The 22,904-nt window shown below is 46.7% G+C and overlaps 1 protein-coding gene across 5 annotated transcripts in view; it reads right to left on the bottom strand.

Moving 5' to 3' along the window:
- LOC123992655 (protein C-ets-1) overlaps positions 1–22,904 on the bottom strand; it is a 50,499-nt gene that overhangs the window by 17,337 nt on the left and 10,258 nt on the right. For 2 of the 5 annotated variants that reach the window (XM_046293995.1, XM_046293996.1), the window contains exon 1: positions 13,960–14,649. The exons of 1 other annotated variant lie outside the window; for it this stretch is intronic. Coding sequence is in view for 1 of the 4 variants with exons in the window: in XM_046293994.1 (XP_046149950.1) it covers positions 13,960–14,026 (67 nt within the window). In the remaining 3 variants the exon portion in view is untranslated. Of the gene's footprint in view, positions 1–644; positions 2,161–13,959; positions 14,650–22,904 lie in introns of those variants that run through there. 2 more of the 5 variants (XM_046293994.1, XM_046293997.1) reach the window with 2 other exon arrangements.

Here is a 22,904-nt window from a genome sequence, read left to right as displayed (position 1 = left end):
CTAAATTATGAGGACCTGATATGGTTTCAATGCCTGGGAGTCTGATTAGGGCAGGTTGGGCAGGGTCAGTATCACTGAGCGTTAAGTATCTGCCAGCCACCTTCACACACAGAGTGGTAGTCTATCATAGGATAAGACCCATCCATTTAGTGGACTGATAGTGTGATTGGGTTTAATATGTAGTGTGATTATAACAGAAGGAGGGTAAGGTTGGTGATCTATGACACCCACAACTTAGATTACAGTGGAGAGAGGGAGGACCGTGCCTGCATGTAGCTTATGCTAAATAGTCTTATTGCCTACCAATTAGGACAAAATAGGGATCATTCAATTTTTTATAAGAAGTGGTATGTAAAATGGGACTATATTATCATTGACAGACAGCGGGAGAGTGATGTCCTGTAGATTTACTGTAAAATATATTGATAGTCAGTGGTTGGTGTGCAGAGTGCCACAACGATATCTGTCCCCAGAGAAGCCCACTGAATAGATGCTGTGCCTGCCGGAAAAGCATCCCTCTTCCCCCACTCCTAACCTTCCCTGCAGACAAAGGTTCCAGTCCACACCTCTGGCCAACAGGTCTATTAGCAGCGGGGAACAGGAGGAGGGAGACACACGTAAACCAAATTAGTAGCCTTCTTCACCTGTGCGCCAGAGCGAGGATGTGAAATTGGGAATTTGCGGCCGGGGCCATGGCCCTGAGGAACCATGGTGGGGCTGGAGCGGGGCAGGACAAGTCAGGCTGGGTTAGAGTGGGTGAGGGGAGTGGAGTGGAGGGAGAGTGGAAGGATGAGTCATTGAGCTGTAATGTGAGTCGATCACAGGACTGACTGGGGGGAGATGAATGAATGAAGAAAAGGGAGGCCTCAGAGTGCTCCCTCTGTCTGACATCAGAGTGGGAATGGTGCCATCTCCCTGCCTCTGGCTGAGACTGCTGTGTTCATTCATAAACCCCCTGCTACGACGCTGCCTCTGCTTCAGATGATGCAACGACATGCATGGAGCAGGAAACTTCTACTGACACAATGGGAGAAAGAAGCACTGTGCTATCATGTGGCTATAAATAGTCCTAGACTGAGTGTGTATGAATGTGTGGGTGTCCATTTAGGTCTGTCATTGTGTGTGAGTGAGAAACAGAGTTGGTGTGAGATCAAAGAAGAGAGGAGGTCTACGGGGCTATTCAGTGGACTGTCCGATATTTCAGCAATGCTTTTAAATGCTTTTAAAGCCATAAAGGGCTGATTTATTTCGGTCTAATGTGAGATTAACATCTTGACAATACAACTGTCTTTCTCTTTCTCTCTCTCTGCAGCGCTTTGTGGGTGGTACGGCTGTATTTATGTATGCGACTGGGTCCACTTCCTGAGGCTAAGGTGTCACTTCCCAGAGAGAGAGGGAGAGAGAGAGAGAGAGAGAGAGAGAGGTGAGAGGTGGGTTGAGCTGGTTGGGCCTTTCAGGGCCAACCCATGTTAACCCCTTTACCGAAAATATCCCTCTGAGGCTTTATGGTTTATTAGGCAGCGGTGGTGGGTACCACCAGGGGGTCCAGCCAACTCAGGGACCCCCTGTCCAGAGGTGACGCTGCTATCTGAGAGAGGCTTTGATGGAGATTTGTATCAGTCGCAGTCTGGGAGCACAGGGTCATAAACCCCGCTGACATAAAGAGAGACCATTCAGCCCTGCAGAGTGGTGGGGTTGGGGGGGGTCAGAGGGCACTCTAAGTCCTGAGAGGTCTGCTTGTTCTGTCGCTATTTGGAATTCCATGTGAGGGCCAGGGCCAGAGACAGGAATAGAAGTGGCCGCTTGCCACTCGCTAGAGGAGGCTGCCGGGCCGTTAGATTAGTGGTGTTACAGCAGGACCGACAGTGGGCCAGGGCCAGATGAGTTACAGCAGGACCGACAGTGGGCCAGGGCCAGATGATTTACAGCAGGACCGACAGTGGACCAGGGCCAGATGAGTTACAGCAGGACCGACAGTGGGCCAGGGCCAGATGAGTTACAGCAGGACCGACAGTGGACTAGGGCCAGATGAGTTACAGCAGGACCGACAGTGGACTAGGGCCAGATGAGTTACAGCAGGACCGATAGTGGGCCAGGGCCAGATGAGTTACAGCAGGACCGATAGTGGGCCAGGGCCAGATGAGGGCCAGCAGGACCGACAGTGGACCAGGGCCAGATGAGTTACAGCAGGACCGACAGTGGACCAGGGCCAGATGAGTTACAGCAGGACCGACAGTGGACTAGGGCCAGATGAGTTACAGCAGGACCGACAGTGGGCCAGGGCCAGATGAGGGCCAGCAGGACCGACAGTGGGCCAGGGCCAGATGATTTACAGCAGGACCGACAGTGGGCCAGGGCCAGATGAGTTACAGCAGGACCGACAGTGGGCCAGGGCCAGATGAGTTACAGCAGGACCGACAGTGGACTAGGGCCAGATGAGTTACAGCAGGACCGACAGTGGGCCAGGGCCAGATGAGTTACAGCAGGACCGACAGTGGACTAGGGCCAGATGATTTACAGCAGGACCGACAGTGGGCCAGGGCCAGATGAGTTACAGCAGGACCGACAGTGGGCCAGGGCCAGATGAGTTACAGCAGGACCGACAGTGGGCCAGGGCCAGATGAGTTACAGCAGGACCGACAGTGGGCCAGGGCCAGATGACGGCCAGCCCAGGCGCTGCTCTGAGGTCACAGGCTGGGGCTATCCCCCCCAGTCATCTAGCCATCCATTTCATCCTGTTGAAACACGGTTGCTATTCTTAGATACTGTTGACCAGACCTATAACTACTATTACTGTTGACCAGACCCGTAACTACTACTAATGTTGACCAGACCTGTTACTACTACTACTGTTGACCAGACCCGTAACTACTACTACTACTGTTGACCAGACCAGTAACTACTACTACTACTGTTGACCAGACCAGTAACTACTACTACTGTTGACCAGACCAGTAACTACTCCTACTGTTGACCAGACACGGAACTACTACTACTGTTGAAACAGACCCGTAACTACTAGCTGCAAAATCTGGACCGAGCTAGACATTCTGGACCCTCTCTTTCAAAAATGATCTGCTGAAATTACCAGCCCCTATTTCCAGCCTGTTCAACCTCTCTTTCGTATCGTCTGAGATTCCCATAGATTGGAAAGCTGCCGCGGTCATCCCCCTCTTCAAAGGGGGAGACACCCTAGACCCAAACTGCTACAGACCTATATCTATCCTACCCTGCCTTTCTCAGGTCTTTGCCTGGTTCACCAACTGCTTCTCAGATATAGTTCAGTGTCTCAAATCGGAGGGCCTGTTGTCCGGACTTCTGGCAGTCTCTATGAGGGTGCAACAGGGTCCAATTCTTGGGACGACTCTCTTCTCTGTATACATCAATGATGTCGCTCTTGCTACTGGTGATTCTTTGATCCACCTCTACGCAGACGACACCATTCTGTATACTTCTGGCCCTTCTTTGGACACTGTGTTAACAAACCTCCAGACGAGCTTCAATGCCATACAACTCTCCTTCTGTGGCCTCCAACGGCTCTTAAATGCAAGTAAAACTAAATGCATGCTCCCTCACTAGCTTTAAGCACCAACTGTCAGAGCAGCTCACAGATTACTGCACCTGTACATAGCCCACCTATAATTTAGCCCAAACAACTACCTCTTTCCCAACTGTATTTAATTTAGTTATTTATTTTGCTCCTTTGCACCCCATTATTTTTATTTCTACTTTGCACATTCTTCCATTGCAAAACTACCATTCCAGTGTTTTACTTGCTATATTGTATTTACTTTGCCACCATGGCCTTTTTTTGCCTTTACCTCCCTTCTCACCTCATTTGCTCACATTGTATATAGACTTGTTTATACTGTATAATTGACTGTATGTTTGTTTTACTCCATGTGTAACTCTGTGTCGTTGTATCTGTCGAACTGCTTTGCTTTATCTTGGCCAGGTCGCAATTGTAAATGAGAACTTGCCTACCTGGTTAAATAAAGGTGAAATAAATCAATAAAATGCTCTTCAACCCATCGCTGCCCGCACCTGCCCGCCCGTCCAGCATCACTACTCTGGACGGTTTTGACTTAGAATATGTGGACAACTACAAATACCTAGGTGTCTGGTTAGACTGTAAACTCTCCTTCCAGACTCACATTAAACATCTCCAATCCAAAATTAAATCTAGAATTGGCTTCCTATTTTTCAACCAAGCATCCTTCACCCATGCTGCCAAACATACCCTCGTAAAACTGACCATCCTACCGATCCTCAACTTTGGAGATGTCATTTACAAAATAGCCTCCAACACCCTACTCAGCAAATTGGATGCAGTCTATCACAGTGCCATCCGTTTTGTCACCAAAGCCCCATATACAACCAACCACTACGACCTGTATGCTCTCGTTGGCTGGGCCTTGCTTCATACTTGTCGCCAAACCCACTGGCTCCAGGCCATCTACAAGTCTTTGCTAGGTAAAGCCCCGCCTTATCTCAGCTCACTGGTCACCATAACAGCACCCACACGTAGCACGCGCTGCAGTAGGTATATCTCACTGGTCACCCCCAAAGTCAATTCTTCCTTTGGCCGCCTCTCCTTCCAGTTCTCTGCTGCCAATGACTGCAACAAACTGCAAAAATCACTAAAGCTGGAGACTCATCTCCCTCACTAGCTTTAAGCACCAGCTATCAGAGCAGCTCACTAATCACTGCACCTGTACATAGCCCATCTGTAAATAGCCCATCCATCTACCTCATCCCAATAATGTATTTATTTATTTATCTTGCTCCTTTGCACCCCAGTATCTCTACCTGCACATTCATCTTCTGCACATTCTACCATTCAAGTGTTTAGTTGCTATATTGTAATTACTTTACCACCATGGCCTATTTATTGCCTTACCCCCCTTATCCTACCTCATTTGCACATGCTGTATAGATACTTTTACTACTGTATTATTGATTATATGTTTGTTTACTCCAGGTGTAACTCCGTGTTGTTTTATGTGTCGAACTGCTTTGCTTTATCTTGGCCAGGTTGCAGCTGCAAATGAGAACTTGTTCTCAACTAGCCTACCTGGTTAAATAAAGGTGAAATAAATTTAAAAAGTAATAAAATACTACTACTGTTGACCAGACCTGTGACTACTACTACCGTTGACCAGACCCATAACTACTACTATAACTACTACTACTGTTGACCAGACCCATAACTACTACTATAACTACTACTGTTGACCAGACCCATAACTACTACTATAACTACTACTACTGTTGACCAGACCCATAACTACTAGTAGAGCTACTACTATTGTTGACCAGACCCATAACTACTACTACTGTTGACCAGACTCTTAACTACTACTATAACTACTACTACTGTTGACCAGTCCCTGAACTACTACTATAACTACTACTATTGACCAGACCCATAACTACTACTATAACTACTACTATTGTTGACCAGACCCATAACTACTACTATAACTACTACTATTGTTGACCAGACCCATAACTACTACTATAACTACTACTACTGTTGACCAGACTCATAACTACTACTATAACTACTACTACTGTTGAAGAGACTAATAACTACTACTATAACTACTACTACTGCTGACCAGACCCATAACTACTACTATAACTACTACTATTGTTGACCAGACCCATAACTACTACTATAACTACTACTACTGTTTACCAGACCAGCAACTACTACTACTGCTGACCAGACCCATAACTACTACTATTGTTGACCAGACCCATAACTACTAGTATAGCTACCACTACTGTTGACCAGACCCATAACTACTAGTATAGCGACTAGTTAGACTAGTTGACCAGACCTGTTACTACTATTACTGTTGACCAGAGCATTAACTACTACTACTGTTGACCAGACCTGAAACTACTCTTCAGTCTGTCTGTCTCTCTTTACAACACAAGCACATAGCTCTCAAGGAACACCACTCTGATGCTACCAGAGACTAATGCTCCATTGCTGCTCTTCTCTCTTTCTCTCTCTTTATCTTTGAAATCACATTAGTTTCTGATGTGTAGTAAGTGCATTAAGTCCATATTGTTTACCAGTCTTAGTTCTTGCGTGATGACATTAGCTGCCTTTTTCAATTGATCGCTGGCTATGCCTGGTGGAGTGTATTTCTCTTGAATGCTGGTGGAAATTCCCTGCTTTCTGCAGAAGGGATAAAACCGAGACAAAGCTCTTACTAATGGCTCATGGTCACCATATATGCTGCTCACGATCATACACTCAATGCTTCAATCATAGAGAAAGACCAGATGGTTTTATGCGCCTTCAAAATAGAAGTAACGACTGGGTTACAAAATGTCTCACTCTGCAAAACTACATACACAGATTGTGCAATGCCCCAACTCTCTATGAAAAACACCTACAGCACATTTCAGCATTTCACAACCCGCCAATCCAACCAAGGCAAGGAACAAGGGATAAAAGCAGGAGAAGTCTGTTCTATGTTGTTTGTGAGTTAACCAGGGCTCTGGCTAGCTGTTAGAGTACATGCTAGAGAGCAGAGCAGGTGGTGTGAGATTAGCGGCATGTAGCAGCTCTCCCTGGCCCCAGCCTTGCTGTAAACACACAGGGGATGCTCTGGGGGAACTGTTTAGGCGTTAAAGCAAACACACAAAATATCTGACAAACAGTTTACTCGCTCGCTTGCATTCTTCTAACAAACCCACCATGCCTGGCCCCCTTTTGTCTAAACTGCAACATTCCGTGAGTACAGTTTCCTGACACCATTCTGAAATATGGCGGGAAGCGATACCGCCTGAAAGTAGGGGGAATCCGTCATATTAATGGAATATTCATTCATTCAACAGTTCTCTTTGTGACATTCTACGCACACAAACACTATGAGCCATGGATACAATTCTACATCACACAGCTTAATGCGCTCTGCTCATTCTAAAGCATGGGAGACAGATAGTGGATAAATAAATTCACTGCAGACCACATTGTTTTCCTGTTGCGTGCCATACATTCCTCTGGTGTTTTTACAATCACTAATGTGTTTCTCACAGCTTTCCTGTGTGCCTTTAGTGTGCCCGAAAATGACTGTGGCCCCCTTAGAAAATGGTTGGAGGACAAATACTGTAGTTGAATTACCCTCTATTTTGGAGGGATCGTTGTTGTTTTCGAGTTGAAATTAGTGTTTGTAAAACATATCAAACGTCTGGTTACTTCTTCTTTCTCCTCTATCTCAATAGAGGTGTTTTGTGATGCAATGCAACACTTCAGAGAGATATAGCTGTGTGTGTGCTGATCAAATGATGTGTAACAGATAACAGCAACTCATGGAAAATATGCACGGAAGCGTACATACCCTTACACTCACTCACACACTCATCCAAATGCAGGTATAGGCAAAACATTGAGTAGATGTGACTCACACTGTCAAAGAATGACTGGACTTAACATTGTGTTCCTCTTGCCGTGAGTAAACATGACGAAAGAAATTAGGCTTTCTAAAAGAATGTTGTTATTTACTCACTATTTGTAATTTATTCCTCAGAGGTTCCCATAAAAACACACTGGAGTCTGAGGTCTGAGTGTTGAGGCAGGAGCATGTAGAGAGACCTCTTAATGTGGTTTTATGAGAAACTGCCAGTGGACTGTGTCCCAGCAGCTCTTTAGTGGTAGAAGTGAACGGTGTCAAAGACAAGTTCTCAATAGGATGGGCCCTTGGGACTCCTCCAGGTGCCCACAGTAACTGTTATTAGCAACACTCAGTCTGGAGATTGCCAGGCCAGGCCACTCACTCCATCCAAAATATGCAGATATGAAGAAAGAGAGAGAAGGAGCCAGGTAGCAGTTGTAAATGAGAACTTGTTCTCCACTGGCCTACCTGGTTAAAAAAAGCTAAGCCATCCAGCTGTTACAAACACCCAACTCCCAACCAACCACAGCCTGAGCCCCAACCCCAGCCCCAACCCCCCCTTCCTTGGGGAGCCAGAGCAGAGCACATGTGCCTCTGATTTGACTGTGCCTGCATCACTGAGGCTCGACTCGACGTGAGAGCGCCACAGAGTCTCACCTACATCATAGAACTCTCCTCCCCCGCCACAGCTTTCCTTATTGTTCTCTACTAAGGAGCGCAGACCTGCTTGTCAATACCCCTCTGGTGTAGTAGGGTTGACATACAGTCTGTGGCTCATGGGACGTTCACTACTAGCCTGATTACAAAAGCAGCCCACATGCTGACTCCAAAAACAGGTGGTCTGCAGAAAACTGAAAATGCTTACCGAAAGGAATTATAAAAATCTGGGCCACTGGCCGTAAGCAAACGACTGGGCCGTCCGCAGAGGACACCAGATTGATGTCTATACCAGACAAAGCATTGTTTACTCTGGGCAAACAACCTCCAGATGAGGAACTGTAAAACAGCAGTATGGGGACAGAAATACATGTAGTGCAACACACAGGGAATGGTGGGACGTGTGGGGCCACACCTCCAGACACAGCTATGGTTTGGTGAGGCAGCGTGGAGCCCACCAGTTAGCTCTCCCAGTCAGCACAGTAATGTAGAGTAATGGGGAGAGGAAGGGCCTGTGGCGGCAGGAGGCAGCCGGTGGCACGCGGTGGTGTGGCGGGTGCTGTGACTCAGTGATTAGCAGAGACTGACAGACGGCTGGGCTGAGACAGGCCGACGCCACATCAAGGTCTGAGGTGACGTTAGACTGAGAGATGCTCATGTGGCCCACAGAGGGGATGGAAAAGAGGAAAGAGAGGGGGAGAGGAGGAATGAGAGGGAGGAGGCTGTAAAAAACCTTCAAGCTTGTTACTTCTTCTTTCCTAACTCGTGGACATGCTGTTTCTTTGTTTTGGTTGGCGTCTCGAGAAGGCTTATTGGTGAAGGCTACACTCCAAGAGATGAATCTACTCTGTTTTTGACAAGGTCTAAAGAAATCATCTTTCAAGAAGTTCACATACCGTTATAGAACTTCAAAAAGATTTAGAGTACAACCAAATTAATTTCTCAACCCGATTCCACACATGCCTATGCTTTCAGCACATCTTACAGTATGTGCCACACCTTCAAATGCCTTTCTTGCACTCACTCTCCACATATGCTTACTATTTAGCACACTGATGTATCACAAGGTAGCACGCCTACTTTTATATGACTAAGTTATGAAAGGCTAAATTAATGCGTGTAGTCACAAGAGAGACATCCCGATTTTGCCCACGCACGATAATGTTTCACAGATTAACAGGGCAGGACTAAGGTCAGAGAGATGAATGAACGAAGGAGGAGAAGGAGGAGGGAGGAGATACCCATTTAATGATATTATAGGGTGACATCATAGCCCATTCACAGCAGAGACACTGGGTCATTGTGGCCAGTAGAAAAGTATTCCTCTTCATAGACAACCATTCTACCAACAGCCCAGCCTTTGAAACATCTGCCCCACATGAGATGAGTCTGAGGCACATTCGGGAGACTGGGCATTCAGTGTATCCACTGGGCACAACGGCAGCCTGGCATCATGGAGACATTGTTTAGCTAAACACTGTCTAATTAGTATGGGCAAAGCACCAAATACCAGACACCAAAAAGTGCTTTTGATCGAACATCCTGGTTGGCCATTACTTGATTCGGCAAAGTGAAATGGACTTCAGCATACCTGTTTGTTCTGTTGGGTCCAGCAGCGACAACCCACATCAGAGGAGCCTGAATCACCCCACCGCTATTTGCACAGCTGCCAAATGGCCAGGCGGGCTCAAACACGGGCACATTTTGCATTTTACACAGCACTACTGGAGGAGTGCTGACACTGTCAAACCAGCACTGAGCTGACACATGCTTATTTTAGTCACCCTGCCCAGAAGGAAAACACTCCTCACCATACCAACAGGCACCAAAATGGGGAGGGACAGTCGGGCGTCAGCCTTTGGCTCCTGGCCCATTGTGGACCCTGGCTGGCTCTATGTGACATGGGTGTGTGGTGGCATAGGGGGCCCTGAGTGTAGCCGCCCAGCCCGGTGGTGCAGCATGCCAGTTAAGACAAGCAGCCGCGTCTTAACCAGATAAAAGGGAGACTCGCACCCAGCAGGCCTGCTTGCCACACACATTCCTCTCAGTCAATGAACCCTGACCTGCAGACCTGAAGAACAGAGAGAGAGGGATCCTAGACCATGCAGGGAGGACTCAGTCAGTACATGAAAGCACATGTCCTTGTACACGATACAGAGTGGTAGGAATAGTGTAAGTACAGTACAGTAAAGAAGCCATGAGCTACATTCTTTTGAAATCAGAAAAAGGGGCCCTGTTATTTTGCAATCCAACACCCCCGTCTTGAGAAGGAATCGGACTTCTCTGCATTCGCAGCTCCACTCCTTAGCTTTGTCGTTTTGTTATGGCTACTTGATAAACTGAGTAATCAGCTACTGCACCATGCTCTACATTGGACTGGGCTTACAGTCAAATCTAATTCAATATAGCAGCACTTTATTGCCAAGTATTCACTTGCTTGTAGAAATCTTTCACTTGTATTTCCCAATATATCATTGACGCTACTCATTTCAAATCTGACTTCTGTGTGGGAATGAAGGATCTACTACGTCAGTACTTATACAGTAACACTCAGGAACCTGCTTTTTGGTATATAAACAGATTTGTTTGGGATCACCCCTAACCTCCACAGTCTGTAGGCACTTAAAATGAATTATCTCAGTGGGATAGAGTGAAAAAAGCTTCAGTAAACTGACACTCACTGCACCTTCACAAAGATAGAAAAATAAACAAGACAATGAGATGTACTCCAACCACTTAATCCTATTGTCTTGCTGTGTGTGTGTGTGTGTGTGTGTGTGTGTGTGTGTGTGTGTGTGTGTGTGTGTGTGTGTGTGTGTGTGTGTGTGTGTGTGTGTGTGTGTGTGTGTGTGTGTGTGTGTGTGTGTGTGTGTGTGTGTGTGTGTGTGTGTGTGTGTGTGTGTGTGTGTGTGTGTGTGTGTGTGTGTGTGTGTGTGTGTGTGTGTTGCACCCTCTTCAACCGTTGTGATTATTACTTGACCCTGTTGGTCATCTATGAACGTTTGAACATCTTGAAGAACAATCTGGCCTAAATGGCCATGTACTATTATAATCTCCACCCCGGCACAGCCAGAAGAGGACTGGCCACCCCTCAGACCATGATTCTTCTTTAGGTTTTTTCCTACGTTCCTGCGTTTCTAGGGAGTTTTTCCTAGCCACTGTGCTTCTACATCTGCATTGCTTGCTGTTTGGGGATTTAGGCTGGGTTTCTATATAACACTTTGTGACATCTGCTGATGTAAAAAGGGCTTTATAAATACATTTGATTTGCGTGTGTGTGTGTGTGTGTGTGTGTGTGTGTGTGTGTGTGTGTGTGTGTGTGTGTGTGTGTGTGTGTGTGTGTGTGTGTGTGTGTGTGTGTGTGTGTGTGTGTGTGTGTGTGTGTGTGTGTGTGTGTGTGTGTGTGTGTGTGTGTGTGTGTGTGTGTGTGTGTGTGTGTGTGTGTGTATAGATAGAGAATAACAAAATCCTCTGCCTAGGTATCATCACTCTATGGCTCACTTAAACCTTTCCACCATTCACAAAGATCCTGTCATGTTCTGTCATGCCTACTCAGTATAACTCAGCCACGGGGGAACATCGCAATTTCCTCTTTTGATCAGAAGGGGCAGGAAGGGTTCACTTCATCAGTGGGCCACTGGTCTACTGTCCTATTTGCAGTGAGAGAAGCTAGCTACATGGAAACGGGGAAGGAGTAGATGTAATGTGTATGTCTGATATAGAGAGTCTTGGTAACTACAGCCTGACCCCAGCACACACAGTCAGCAGAGAAAGCTAGCATTGCGAAATGGCTTTGCAAGATAGCGGTATGTTTTGGCAACCCCACTGCAGCTGTCAGCAACTTTTTGATATGAGTGCGTTACCATGAGTGTGTGTGCGTATGTGTGTATGTGCGCACACGTGTGTGTGTGTGTGTGTGTGCGTGTGTGTGTGTGTGTGTGTGTGTGTGTGTGTGTGTGTGTGTGTGTGTGTGTGTGTGTGTGTGTGTGTGTGTGTGTGTGTGTGTGTGTGTGTGTGTGTGTGTGTGTGTGTGTGTGTGTGTGTGTGTGTGTGTGTGTGTGTGTGTGTGTGTGTGTGTGTGTGTGTGTGTACTTGCGTGCTCTCCTCCTGCAGGTGTAATCTGAGTTAAGGTGGTGAACACATCTTCGGTGCTTGACCTCAAGGAGTCATTACACTTTCTTCTTATTTTTCTGCATAACGGGTTACGGAGGAGTGTATGTATCATGTTTCTATGGCATCTCAAGCCTTTGCCACCTTAACAGCTGTCACACTTCTGAAGCCATAAATGTATAGATTTGAATATTAGCCTAATGTTAGATATTAAAGCCCAGTCAGCCCTCTCAATGAAGGAAGAAAGAGTGAAATCAGCCTGACTCTGAATGTAAAAGAACAGTGTCACTTTGAAGGGAATTAAACCACAGAGTTCAAAATACAGACTCAAACACTGTGTTGTGTGGGCTTGCACTCCATGCCCCAGCCCAGTGCAACCATGACCTGGCCTTACGGGCAACAGGCAGGATATCCAGGCTTCAGGCCTGCACATTCATCAACCCCGTCTGCCTCTGGTTCTCTCTTGAGACTCTGGCTAAACCCCTCAGCACAAGGAGAAGAGGAGAGGGGGAAAGGAGAAGGGGAGAGGAGAAGGGGAGAGGAGGAGGGGGACAGGAGAGGAGGAGGGGGAAAGGAGAGGAGAGGGGAAAAGAGAGGAGAGGGGAAAGGAGAAGGGGAGAGGAAAGGAGAGGAGAGGAGATGGTGAAAGGAGAGGGGTAAATGAGAGGGGGAGAGGAGAGGGAGAAAGGAGAGGGGGAAAGGAGAGGGGGAGAAGAGAGGGGCGAGCGGAGAGGGGGAGAGGAGAGGGATAGTACTGATGACTGGGCACCAGTGGTGGTTTCCCATGCAGACAGCAGCATGCCTGATATGACACCCCCTCCCTGGACTGGGGCTACTCTGGGTGGCCAGGGAGGGAGATGGGATTATGATAGTAGGTGCCCGGCAAGGCAAGATCTACTCCGCATGAAAGAGAAGGCTGACTCTAGAGAGGGAACTAATTTGAAAAGGGAAGAAAATACACCAAAGGCACATACTAAAAGGCACAAGGCTACTGTACAGCTCCATAAATAATGTGTTCAAATTAACAAATGTTTTATGACTGAGTAGAAGTGTCAGCTGTCAAATTAACATATATTTTTTAAACACACAGGAACTTTTCAAACACTAGTAGGCAGAATGTCATACTGATTGCTTTAGTCTCATCATGTTCTTTGCCATAGTTGAACTAAGTGTTCATATAGGTTAAATAGTTAAATCATGACTACTCATAAATTAACTCTTCATCCATGAAATATGATTGTCAGTCTAATGCAGGGTTCAGCAGCTGCAGCTTTAGCCTGCAGTCTAGCCGTGTGACACAGAGCATTAGACCGGTATGTTGAGAACATGAGATGGATGATTAAGAAATACAATTATGTAAACGGGAATACCATTTAGCCTAAATTGCATAAGAGTAATAATGTATTTCCCCTTGTCCTTTATTTTATCCAGCACAACTTTATCCAGCACAACTGATCCACAAACATTTATCCAAAAACGTTGTCTTATTCGTTTACACAATAAACAAATGAATGTTTTGCATGCACAACAATTGTGAAGACGCGATAGGACACGGACATATCCCGTTAGGCTAAATGATGGCTTTATCATAGAAAAATACTTATTACCTCCACTGATACATGTTGCACTACATAGGATGGCATTTGCCTTATAAAAGTTGACCAGAGTTTTAAATGCAAGCCGCCTATGCGCCGCACAACATGAAACATACGGAGCGATCATAGGCAACAGTAATTACAATGTTAGATGTCAAAAAAACAAAAGTTGCTGTACTCACCGTCCATTCTTTCAGACTTTATGATGGTTAATGTCGGTTTCATATCGACAGCTGCCGTCATGATCATCAGATCAATTTGTTCGATAACGGGATGATCAATTTAGTCTCTCTCTCTAACACAAGAATTCCGTGATAATTTACAAAAAAAATGATTTTTTTTCCCTTGCCGTCCAATAAAGTTTTGATTTACTCAAAAACAATATTGCGTTTTTCCTGTCCTCCCGCTTCAATTTATGTCCACCAAAATGTATCCAGTAAGTCTACAAACTTCTCTTTCAATCGCTCTCTGTCCGTTACTCTCTCTCTCTCTCTCTCGCGCTTTGTCGCTCTCTCTCTCTCTCTCTCTCTCTCTCTCTCTCTCTCTCTCTCTCTCTCTCTCTCTCTCTCTCTCTCTCTCTCTCTCTCTCTCTCTCTCTCTCTCTCTCTCTCTCTCTCTCTCTCTCTCATTCCCTCCCTCTATCTATCTCCGTCAGGGCGTTTCTGTCGCTCTGACTGAGCAGTACGAAATAGGTTGTGTTGTTCCCTCCGTGGAGCCTAAATGTAACACCGGCATCTGAAGGGGCGGCGTTTCTACCGCCAGTGGTCAAACTCGTTTTGCATGGCCCGGTTCCCCGGGTAGGCATAGTTCTCATTTTACACCATTCCATTGGTCTTTAAGTGAAATCTCCAACATCCCGGAGCATCGGGCCATGCAAACGAACTCCACCAGTGATTCACAATTCAATTACATTATTGCCTGCTGTCTTTCTATGAGAATCAATCATCCGCATGTTCCCGCAAATTAGTCCAATTCAGAGGCTGGTAGTAGGCTATTTTGGACAGCTGATTAGTTAGGTTATTTCTTAGGTCTGAATACTTTCTGAAGGCACTGTAACAAGCATTTCAGGCTAAGGGGACCATCTGTGTCCAACTCCAAGGGTCCAAGCGTCCTCATAAACACCTCGGAGTATTTCCTGTTCACCTTATACTGATCAATAAAAACCAAGCCTGTCTTTTTACAGAACTGCCTCTCAGGCTTTTGAAAAGGGATGACGTCTTGGGAGAATGCACAGGATTTGATGCTGCTGAAACTTGAAACATATCCTAAATCAATCAGTGGCAGTGGCAACCCCAGTGGCAGTGGCAACCCCAGTGGCAGTGGCAACCCGTCATTCAGGGCAGGTGGGGCAGAGTATATTCCCCCCCCCCCCATTTTTTTTATTTTTATGTTGCCCCTGTTTTGCATGTTATTTTGGCACTAATATGTGTCAGATATCAGTTTGCAAACAATGTAAAAATGTTTTATCATTGAGTTAATAAAGCATCCATACAAACAGGTGTTTCAGCCTAGCTCAGTGCTTTCTGTGGTGATTGGGAAGCCAGCGGAACATATGGAGTGTAGGGGTTGGTAATGTTCTGTAGTTGCACCTGTGATTGGCTCAGTGTTCTATCACTCATTGGGACACTACGCCACCGCAAAATCTATGGGGAGAGCTCGAAGATTTAAGCTCCTTGGGTGCTGCTATGACAGGGTTATTATATTATATATTATTATATACATTAGATTTGCCCATCCAAGAAGGCTCATGGTCATTGGCCACATATAAAATTATGTCAAATCACGTTATATCTACCGTAGCTTTGATTGGACTGATTATGTCAACATCATATTTTCAAAATCTTAGCTAGCAAGCTAGCAGTCATCATCATGAATCAAATCGACAACCTACTGGCAAATCCTTTTCATATGAAGAGAAATTATACATAAAACGTATTGGTGCTCATCGACCATTGGTTAACTGCAAGTATTGCAAAGAAATCACTAGCCTGCTATTCAGTGGAGTGGGCGCGTGGTCCAAATCTGGGTTTAGGGGTCTCTTTCACAAGCTTGAAAGGATAAACATTTAACATTGGGAATGTTGTCAATCCAGTTGGAAACTTGGAACCGGGAAACCTCATACTACAGTCAGTTCAAGACAACGGGGAACTCTGGAAAAAAGAGCATCCAACTCAGAATTCCAAGTCGGGATTCTCGGGCCTCTTTCTAGAGCTTCGACCTGAAGATCACTGACGTCATGATTCAACCTTGTTTTTTTCAGAGTTCCCAGTTGTCTTGAAAACCCCATAAATACAGAGAATGCCAGACTTTCATGATGAAGTTTGATGACAAAATTAGCCTACGAAGGACCGCCGCACCACCTTCCTGTTCAAGTGAGCACAGCACAACAAGGCTGAATTAACTGTTTCGCTGCCAGACAAGGCTCTGCTAATATCCAGGTGTAGCAGTGGTAAGGTGTTGGGACTGCTGTTGGGACTCTGCTGTTGGGACAGCTTTATGTAGGCCCCAACAGTTTGTGGGCACCGTTTGTCACCATTATAGTGCAATTTATGTATTGTTTAGTGTTGTGTTGTGTAGTGGATTTCCTGGCATGCATAAAAACATTTTGGGGGGAGTTTGCCCCACCAAGATTTAAATGCTAAAACCACCATTGCTCAGTGGACACAGAAAATTCCAAATAAATGGATCTATTGGCTCTTCATCGACACAAATCAAATTGGGGCCCCTGTCATCATGGCCATCACAGCTAATTTGATTTGTAAGGGTTACTGTTTTATCTATAAGTTCCATTTCATGTGTTAGTCCGTTTTTTAGCCTCCTCCGACGAGGGACAATCAGCGTGTAATTTCGGAAATTGAATCAAGATTTAGTTCTGCCTCTTGTAGGAAAATGGCTGAATATATGAGCAAGAGTGAAAGTGTCATGTTTGTCATTTATTGTCATGTCTTGTCCCTGTGCTCCCCATGCTATTCGTTTCCCTCTGCTGGTCTTGTTTGGTTCTATCCCTCTCTCTCCCCCTCCCTCTCTCACTCTCTCGCTCTCTCTTCTCTCTGTCGTTCCGTTCCTGCTCCCAGCTGTTCCTATTCCCCTAATCATCATTTAGTCTTCCCACACCTGTTCCCGATCCTTTCCCCTGATTAGAGTCCCTATTTATTCCTTTGTGATCCGTTCCTGTTCCGTCGGTTCCTTGTATTGTATTCACCATGCTGTGATTGCGTTTCATCACCCTGTCCTGTCGTGTTTTGTGCCTTCATCAGACGCTGCGTGTGAGCAGGTGTCTCAGTCGACTACGGCCTGCGCCTACCCGGCGACCTGCAGTCTGTGGCCGCTTCTCCAGTTGTTTTCCCTCTACAATTTAGAGGATTTCTGTTATTCCGTTTTGAACATTAATAAACTCTGTTTCTGTTAAGTCGCGTTTGGGTCCTCGTTCACCTGCATGACAGAAGGAACCGACCAAGGAATGGACCCAGCGACTTCAGACGCTCGTTACACTGCCGTCGAGATCCAAGGAGCCATGCTCGGCAGACACGAGCAGGAATTGTCCGCTGCTCGCCAGGCCGTGGAAAACCTGGCTGCTCAGGTTTCCGACCTCTCTGGACAGTTCCAGAGTCTACGTCTCGTGCCACCTGTTACTTCCTGGCCTGCCGAGCCTCCAGAACCTAGGGTTAATAACCCACCTTGCTACTCCGGGCAGCCCACTGAGTGCCGCTCCTTTCTCACGCAGTGTGAGATTGTGTTCTCTCTCCAACCCAACACATACTCTAGAGAGAGCTCGGGTTGCTTACGTCATTTCACTCCTTACTGGCCGGGCTCGAGAATGGGGCACAGCTATCTGGGAGGCAAGGGCTGTTTGCTCTAACGATTTCCAGAACTTTAAAGAGGAGATGATTCGGGTTTTTGACCGTTCAGTTTTGGTGGGGAGGCTTCTAGGGCCCTGGCTTCCTTATGCCAAGGTGAACGGTCCATAACGGATTATTCCATTGAGTTTCGCACTCTTGCTGCCTCTAGTGAGTGGAACGAGCCGGCGCTGCTCGCTCGTTTTCTGGAGGGACTCCACGCTGTGGTTAAGGATGAGATTCTCTCCCGGGAGGTTCCTTCAGATGTGGACTCCTGATTGCTCTCGCCATCCGCATAGAACGACGGGTAGATCTTCGTCACCGGGCTCGTGGAAGAGAGCTCGCATCAACGGTGTTTCCCTGCTCCGCATCGCAACCATCTCCCCCCCTCTGGCTTTGAGACTGAGCCCATGCAGCTGGGAGGGATTCGCATCTCGAATAAGGAGAGGGAACGGAGGATCACCAACCGCCTGTGTCTCTATTGTGGAGTTGCTGGACATTTCGTTAATTCATGTCCAGTAAAAGCCAGAGCTCATCTGTAAGCGGAGGGCTACAGGTGAGCGCAACTACTCAAGTCTCTCCATCAAAGTCCTGTACTACTAAGTTGGACCTTCGTAACGCTTACCATCTCGTGCGCATCAGAGAGGGGGACGAGTGGAAAACGGCGTTTAATACTCCGTTAGGGCATTTTGAGTACCGGGTTCTGCCGTTCGGTCTCGCCAATGCGCCAGCTGTTTTTCAGGCATTAGTTAATGATGTTCTGAGAGACATGCTGAACATTTTTGTTTTTGTCTATCTTGACGATATCCTGATTTTTTCTCCGTCACTCGAGATTCATGTTCAGCACGTTCGACGTGTTCTACAGCGCCTTTTAGAGAATTGTCTCTACGTAAAGGCTGAGAAGTGCTCTTTTCATGTCTCCTCCGTTACTTTTCTCGGTTCCGTTATTTCCGCTGAAGGCATTCAGATGGATTCCGCTAAGGTCCAAGCTGTCAGTGATTGGCCCGTTCCAAGGTCACGTGTCGAGTTGCAGCCCCTTTTTAGGTTTCGCTAATTTCTATCGGCGTTTCATTCGTAATTTCGGTCAAGTTGCTGCCCCTCTCACAGCTCTTACTTCTGTCAAGACGTGTTTTAAGTGGTCCGGTTCCGCCCAGGGAGCTTTTGATCTTCTAAAAGAACGTTTTACGTCCGCTCCTATCCTCGTTACTCCTGACGTCACTAGACAATTCATTGTCGAGGTTGACGCTTCAGAGGTAGGCGTGGGAGCCATTCTATCCCAGCGCTTCCAGTCTGACGATAAGGTTCATCCTTGCGCTTATTTTTCTCATCGCCTGTCGCCATCTGAGCGCAACTATGATGTGGGTAACCGTGAACTGCTCGCCATCCGCTCCCTAGGCGAATGGCGACAGTGGTTGGAGGGGGCGACCGTTCCTTTTGTCGTTTGGACAGACCATAAGAACCTTGAGTACATCCGTTCTGCCAAACGACAATGCCCGTCAAGCTCGTTGGGCGTTGTTTTTCGCTCGTTTCGAGTTTGTGATTTCTTACCGTCCGGGTAGCAAGAACACCAAGCCTGATGCCTTATCCCGTCTGTTTAGTTCTTCTGTGGCTTCTACTGATCCCGAGGGGATTCTTCCTTATGGGCGTGTTGTCGGGTTAACAGTCTGGGAATTGAAAGACAGGTTAAGCAAGCACTCACGCACACTGCGTCGCCGCGCTTGTCCTAGTAACCTCCTTTTCGTTCCTGTTTCCACTCGTCTGGCTGTTCTTCAGTGGGCTCACTCTGCCAAGTTAGCGGGTCATCCCGGTGTTCGAGGCACTCTTGCGTCTATTCGCCAGCGCTTTTGGTGGCCGACTCAGGAGCGTGACACGCGCCGTTTCGTGGCTGCCTGTTCGGACTGCGCGCAGACTAAGTCGGGTAACTCTCCTCCTGCCGGTCGTCTCAGACCGCTCCCCATTCCTTCTCGACCATGGTCTCACATTGCCTTAGACTTCATTACCGGTCTGCCTTTGTCTGCGGGGAAGACTGTGATTCTGACGGTTGTCGATAGGTTCTCTAAGGCGGCACATTTCATTCCCCTCGCTAAACTTCCTTCCGCTAAGGAGACGGCACAAATCATTATTGAGAATGTATTCAGAATTCATGGCCTCCCGTTAGACGCCGTTTCAGACAGAGGTCCGCAATTCACGTCACAGTTTTGGAGGGAGTTCTGTCGTTTGATTGGTGCGTCCGTCAGTCTCTCTTCCGGGTTTCATCCCCAGTCTAACGGTCAAGCAGAGAGGGCCAATCAGACGATTGGTCGCATACTACGCAGCCTTTCTTTCAAAACCCTGCGTCTTGGGCAGAACAGCTCCCCTGGGCAGAATACGCTCACAATTCGCTTCCTTCGTCTGCTACCGGGTTATCTCCGTTTCAGAGTAGTCTGGGTTACCAGCCTCCTCTGTTCTCATCCCAGCTTGCCGAGTCCAGCGTTCCCTCCGCTCAAATTTGTCCAACGTTGTGAGCGCACCTGGAGGAGGGTGAGGTCTGCACTTTGCCGTTACAGGGCACAGACGGTGAGAGCCGCCAATAAACGCAGGATTAAGAGTCCAAGGTATTGTTGCGGCCAGAGAGTGTGGCTTTCCACTCGCAACCTTCCTCTTACGACAGCTTCTCGTAAGTTGACTCCATTCATTGGTCCGTTCCGTGTCTCCCAGGTCGTCAATCCTGTCGCTGTGCGACTGCTTCTTCCGCGACATCTTCGTCGCGTCCATCCTGTCTTCCATGTCTCCTGTGTTAAGCCCTTTCTTCGCACCCCCGTTCGTCTTCCCTCCCCCCTCCCGTCCTTGTCGAGCGCACCTATTTACAAGGTACATAAAATTATGGACATGCGTTCTCGGGGACGGGGTCACCAATACCTAGTGGATTGGGAGGGTTACGGTCCTGAGGAGAGGAGTTGGGTTCCGTCTCGGGACGTGCTGGACCGTTCGCTCATCGATGATTTCCTCCGTTGCCGCCAGGATTCCTCCTCGAGTGCGCCAGGAGGCGCTCGGTGAGTGGGGGTACTGTCATGTTTGTCATTTATTGTCATGTCTTGTCCCTGTGCTCCCCATGCTATTCGTTTCCCTCTGCTGGTCTTGTTTGGTTCTATCCCTCTCTCTCCCCCTCCCTCTCTCACTCTCTCGCTCTCTCTTCTCTCTGTCGTTCCGTTCCTGCTCCCAGCTGTTCCTATTCCCCTAATCATCATTTAGTCTTCCCACACCTGTTCCCGATCCTTTCCCTGATTAGAGTCCCTATTTATTCCTTTGTGATCCGTTCCTGTTCCGTCGGTTCCTTGTATTGTATTCACCATGCTGTGATTGCGTTTCGCCCTGTCCTGTCGTGTTTTTGCCGTGATTGTGTATCACCCTGTCCTGTCGTGTTTTGTGCCTTCATCAGACGCTGCGTGTGAGCAGGTGTCTCAGTCGACTACGGCCTGCGCCTACCCGAAGCGACCTGCAGTCTGTGGCCGCTTCTCCAGTTGTTTTCCCCTCTACAATTTAGAGGATTTCTGTTATTCCGTTTTGAACATTAATAAACTCTGTTTCTGTTAAGTCGCGTTTGGGTCCTCGTTCACCTGCATGACAGAAAGGCTGCTGGTGCTCCACTTGGAACAAAGACAACCATATGGTAATTACCTGCCATGGCAACAGATTGTCATTGCAATTGTCACATGCAGGTCTCGTTGCTTCTTTAGTGGAACCTAGCGATGTTGACAACAGTAAGACGGTCTGTCCAAGACAAGATTACTGGTAGAAGTAGACAGCTAAAGTACAATCGTTTCATTGTTTGTGAGATGTGGAATTAATTCTTCAAACAAACAATACAGTGACATTGGATTTAGCTAGTGTATCAGCATCCAATCTACACAGGTCTGCATACACAAAATAACATAGTTAGCTACATAAGTCAATATGGTCCATCCTAATATGCAAGGCAACATGATTATGCATGTACGTAGCTACAGTATACCTCTAAATGGGATTGGGAGTTAGGGGAGCCAGGCGTATTGATCATGTATGGATTTTTAAATAGAGATCTTTCACCATCTCCATTAGCGAACCTGGATAATGTTTCACTTGACAGATATCAGCCGTAGTGGAAATGCCAGGCAGAGATGTCGTGTGGCCTCTGCGGTCTCACTGCTCCTCACAAGTGGCATTCAAGAGGGTGGGAGGGGTGGTTTAAGGGTACCTTTCAATTCATTTCAGTCAGTCAGTCACTCTCCTCTCTCTCCCTCTCACTGCCCATCTTTGTTTTGGCTTAATGAGCTCCTTGTATCTAGTCTTAAAAGGACAGCCCATATCCTTTGCCTGAGAACAGTCATTAAGACTAATAGCGTTGCTGACTAATATCTGGACTGGAGCTAGCAGAGTGGCCTTTTCAATGGGGGTGCGTTATGCCCCCTCTCACTCCCTTATATGTATCATCCATGTGTTAATGGTGAACATTTAAAGTGGGTATTAATCTATCTATGTACTTAATATATTAGCTTGAAACTTACTCAGTTCTGCAAATAGGTCAAGTTGAATATAAATTTCTGTTTAATGTTTTGAGAGCTCCACAGACACATATAAGCGCAGGCAGACTGATGTACCCATTTTCTCCTTGGTTGATACACTCTAGTCTTCATTCAGTATTATCTTTCTGACCTGCTAAACTCATTTCCATGAGCGTTACAACAGAGTGAATAAGAGCTGGGTCTCCCTTTACTAAAACACTTCAAAGACAGAATCTGAGAGGAAATATTAAAATAAATAAAACATTATCATTCCAAAAGTCAGGTACAGATGTAGGATCTTAATTTGCAGGAGTGAAATTCAGGAAATGTACAACTTGTAGTGCATTTGTGGTTTAAAAAGCCTTCTGAAGTTTGAAATTAATGAAAAAATGTATCAACTCCAACAAAAATGTCCATTAATTGTAATCCACATAATCATTCACATTTCCTGTTGCTGCAGGATTATTTTCCTGCTGTAGCAAACTGCCTCAAATGAAGATCCTACATTTGTAAGAACTAGGGCTATTGTTGTTTACTCAAAGATGCAGTTTCCTGGATACTACTACGTCAGGTAGCCTAGTGGTTAGAGTGTTGGGCCAGTCATTGAAAGGTTGCTGGAATGAATCCAAGGTTTAAAAAAAATGTTGTTCTGTCCCTGAGCAAGGAAGTTAACCCACTGTTCCCTGGATGCTGTTAATGTTGATTAAGGCAGCACCCAGCACCTCTCTGATTCAGAGGGGTTGGGTTAAATGCAGAAGACACATTTCAGTT

This window comes from Oncorhynchus gorbuscha, linkage group LG13, assembly GCF_021184085.1.
Source record: "Oncorhynchus gorbuscha isolate QuinsamMale2020 ecotype Even-year linkage group LG13, OgorEven_v1.0, whole genome shotgun sequence".
NCBI lineage: Eukaryota > Metazoa > Chordata > Actinopteri > Salmoniformes > Salmonidae > Oncorhynchus > Oncorhynchus gorbuscha.
Note: the sequence above shows the minus strand (reverse complement) of the source record. Positions and strands in the feature narration are given on the sequence as shown.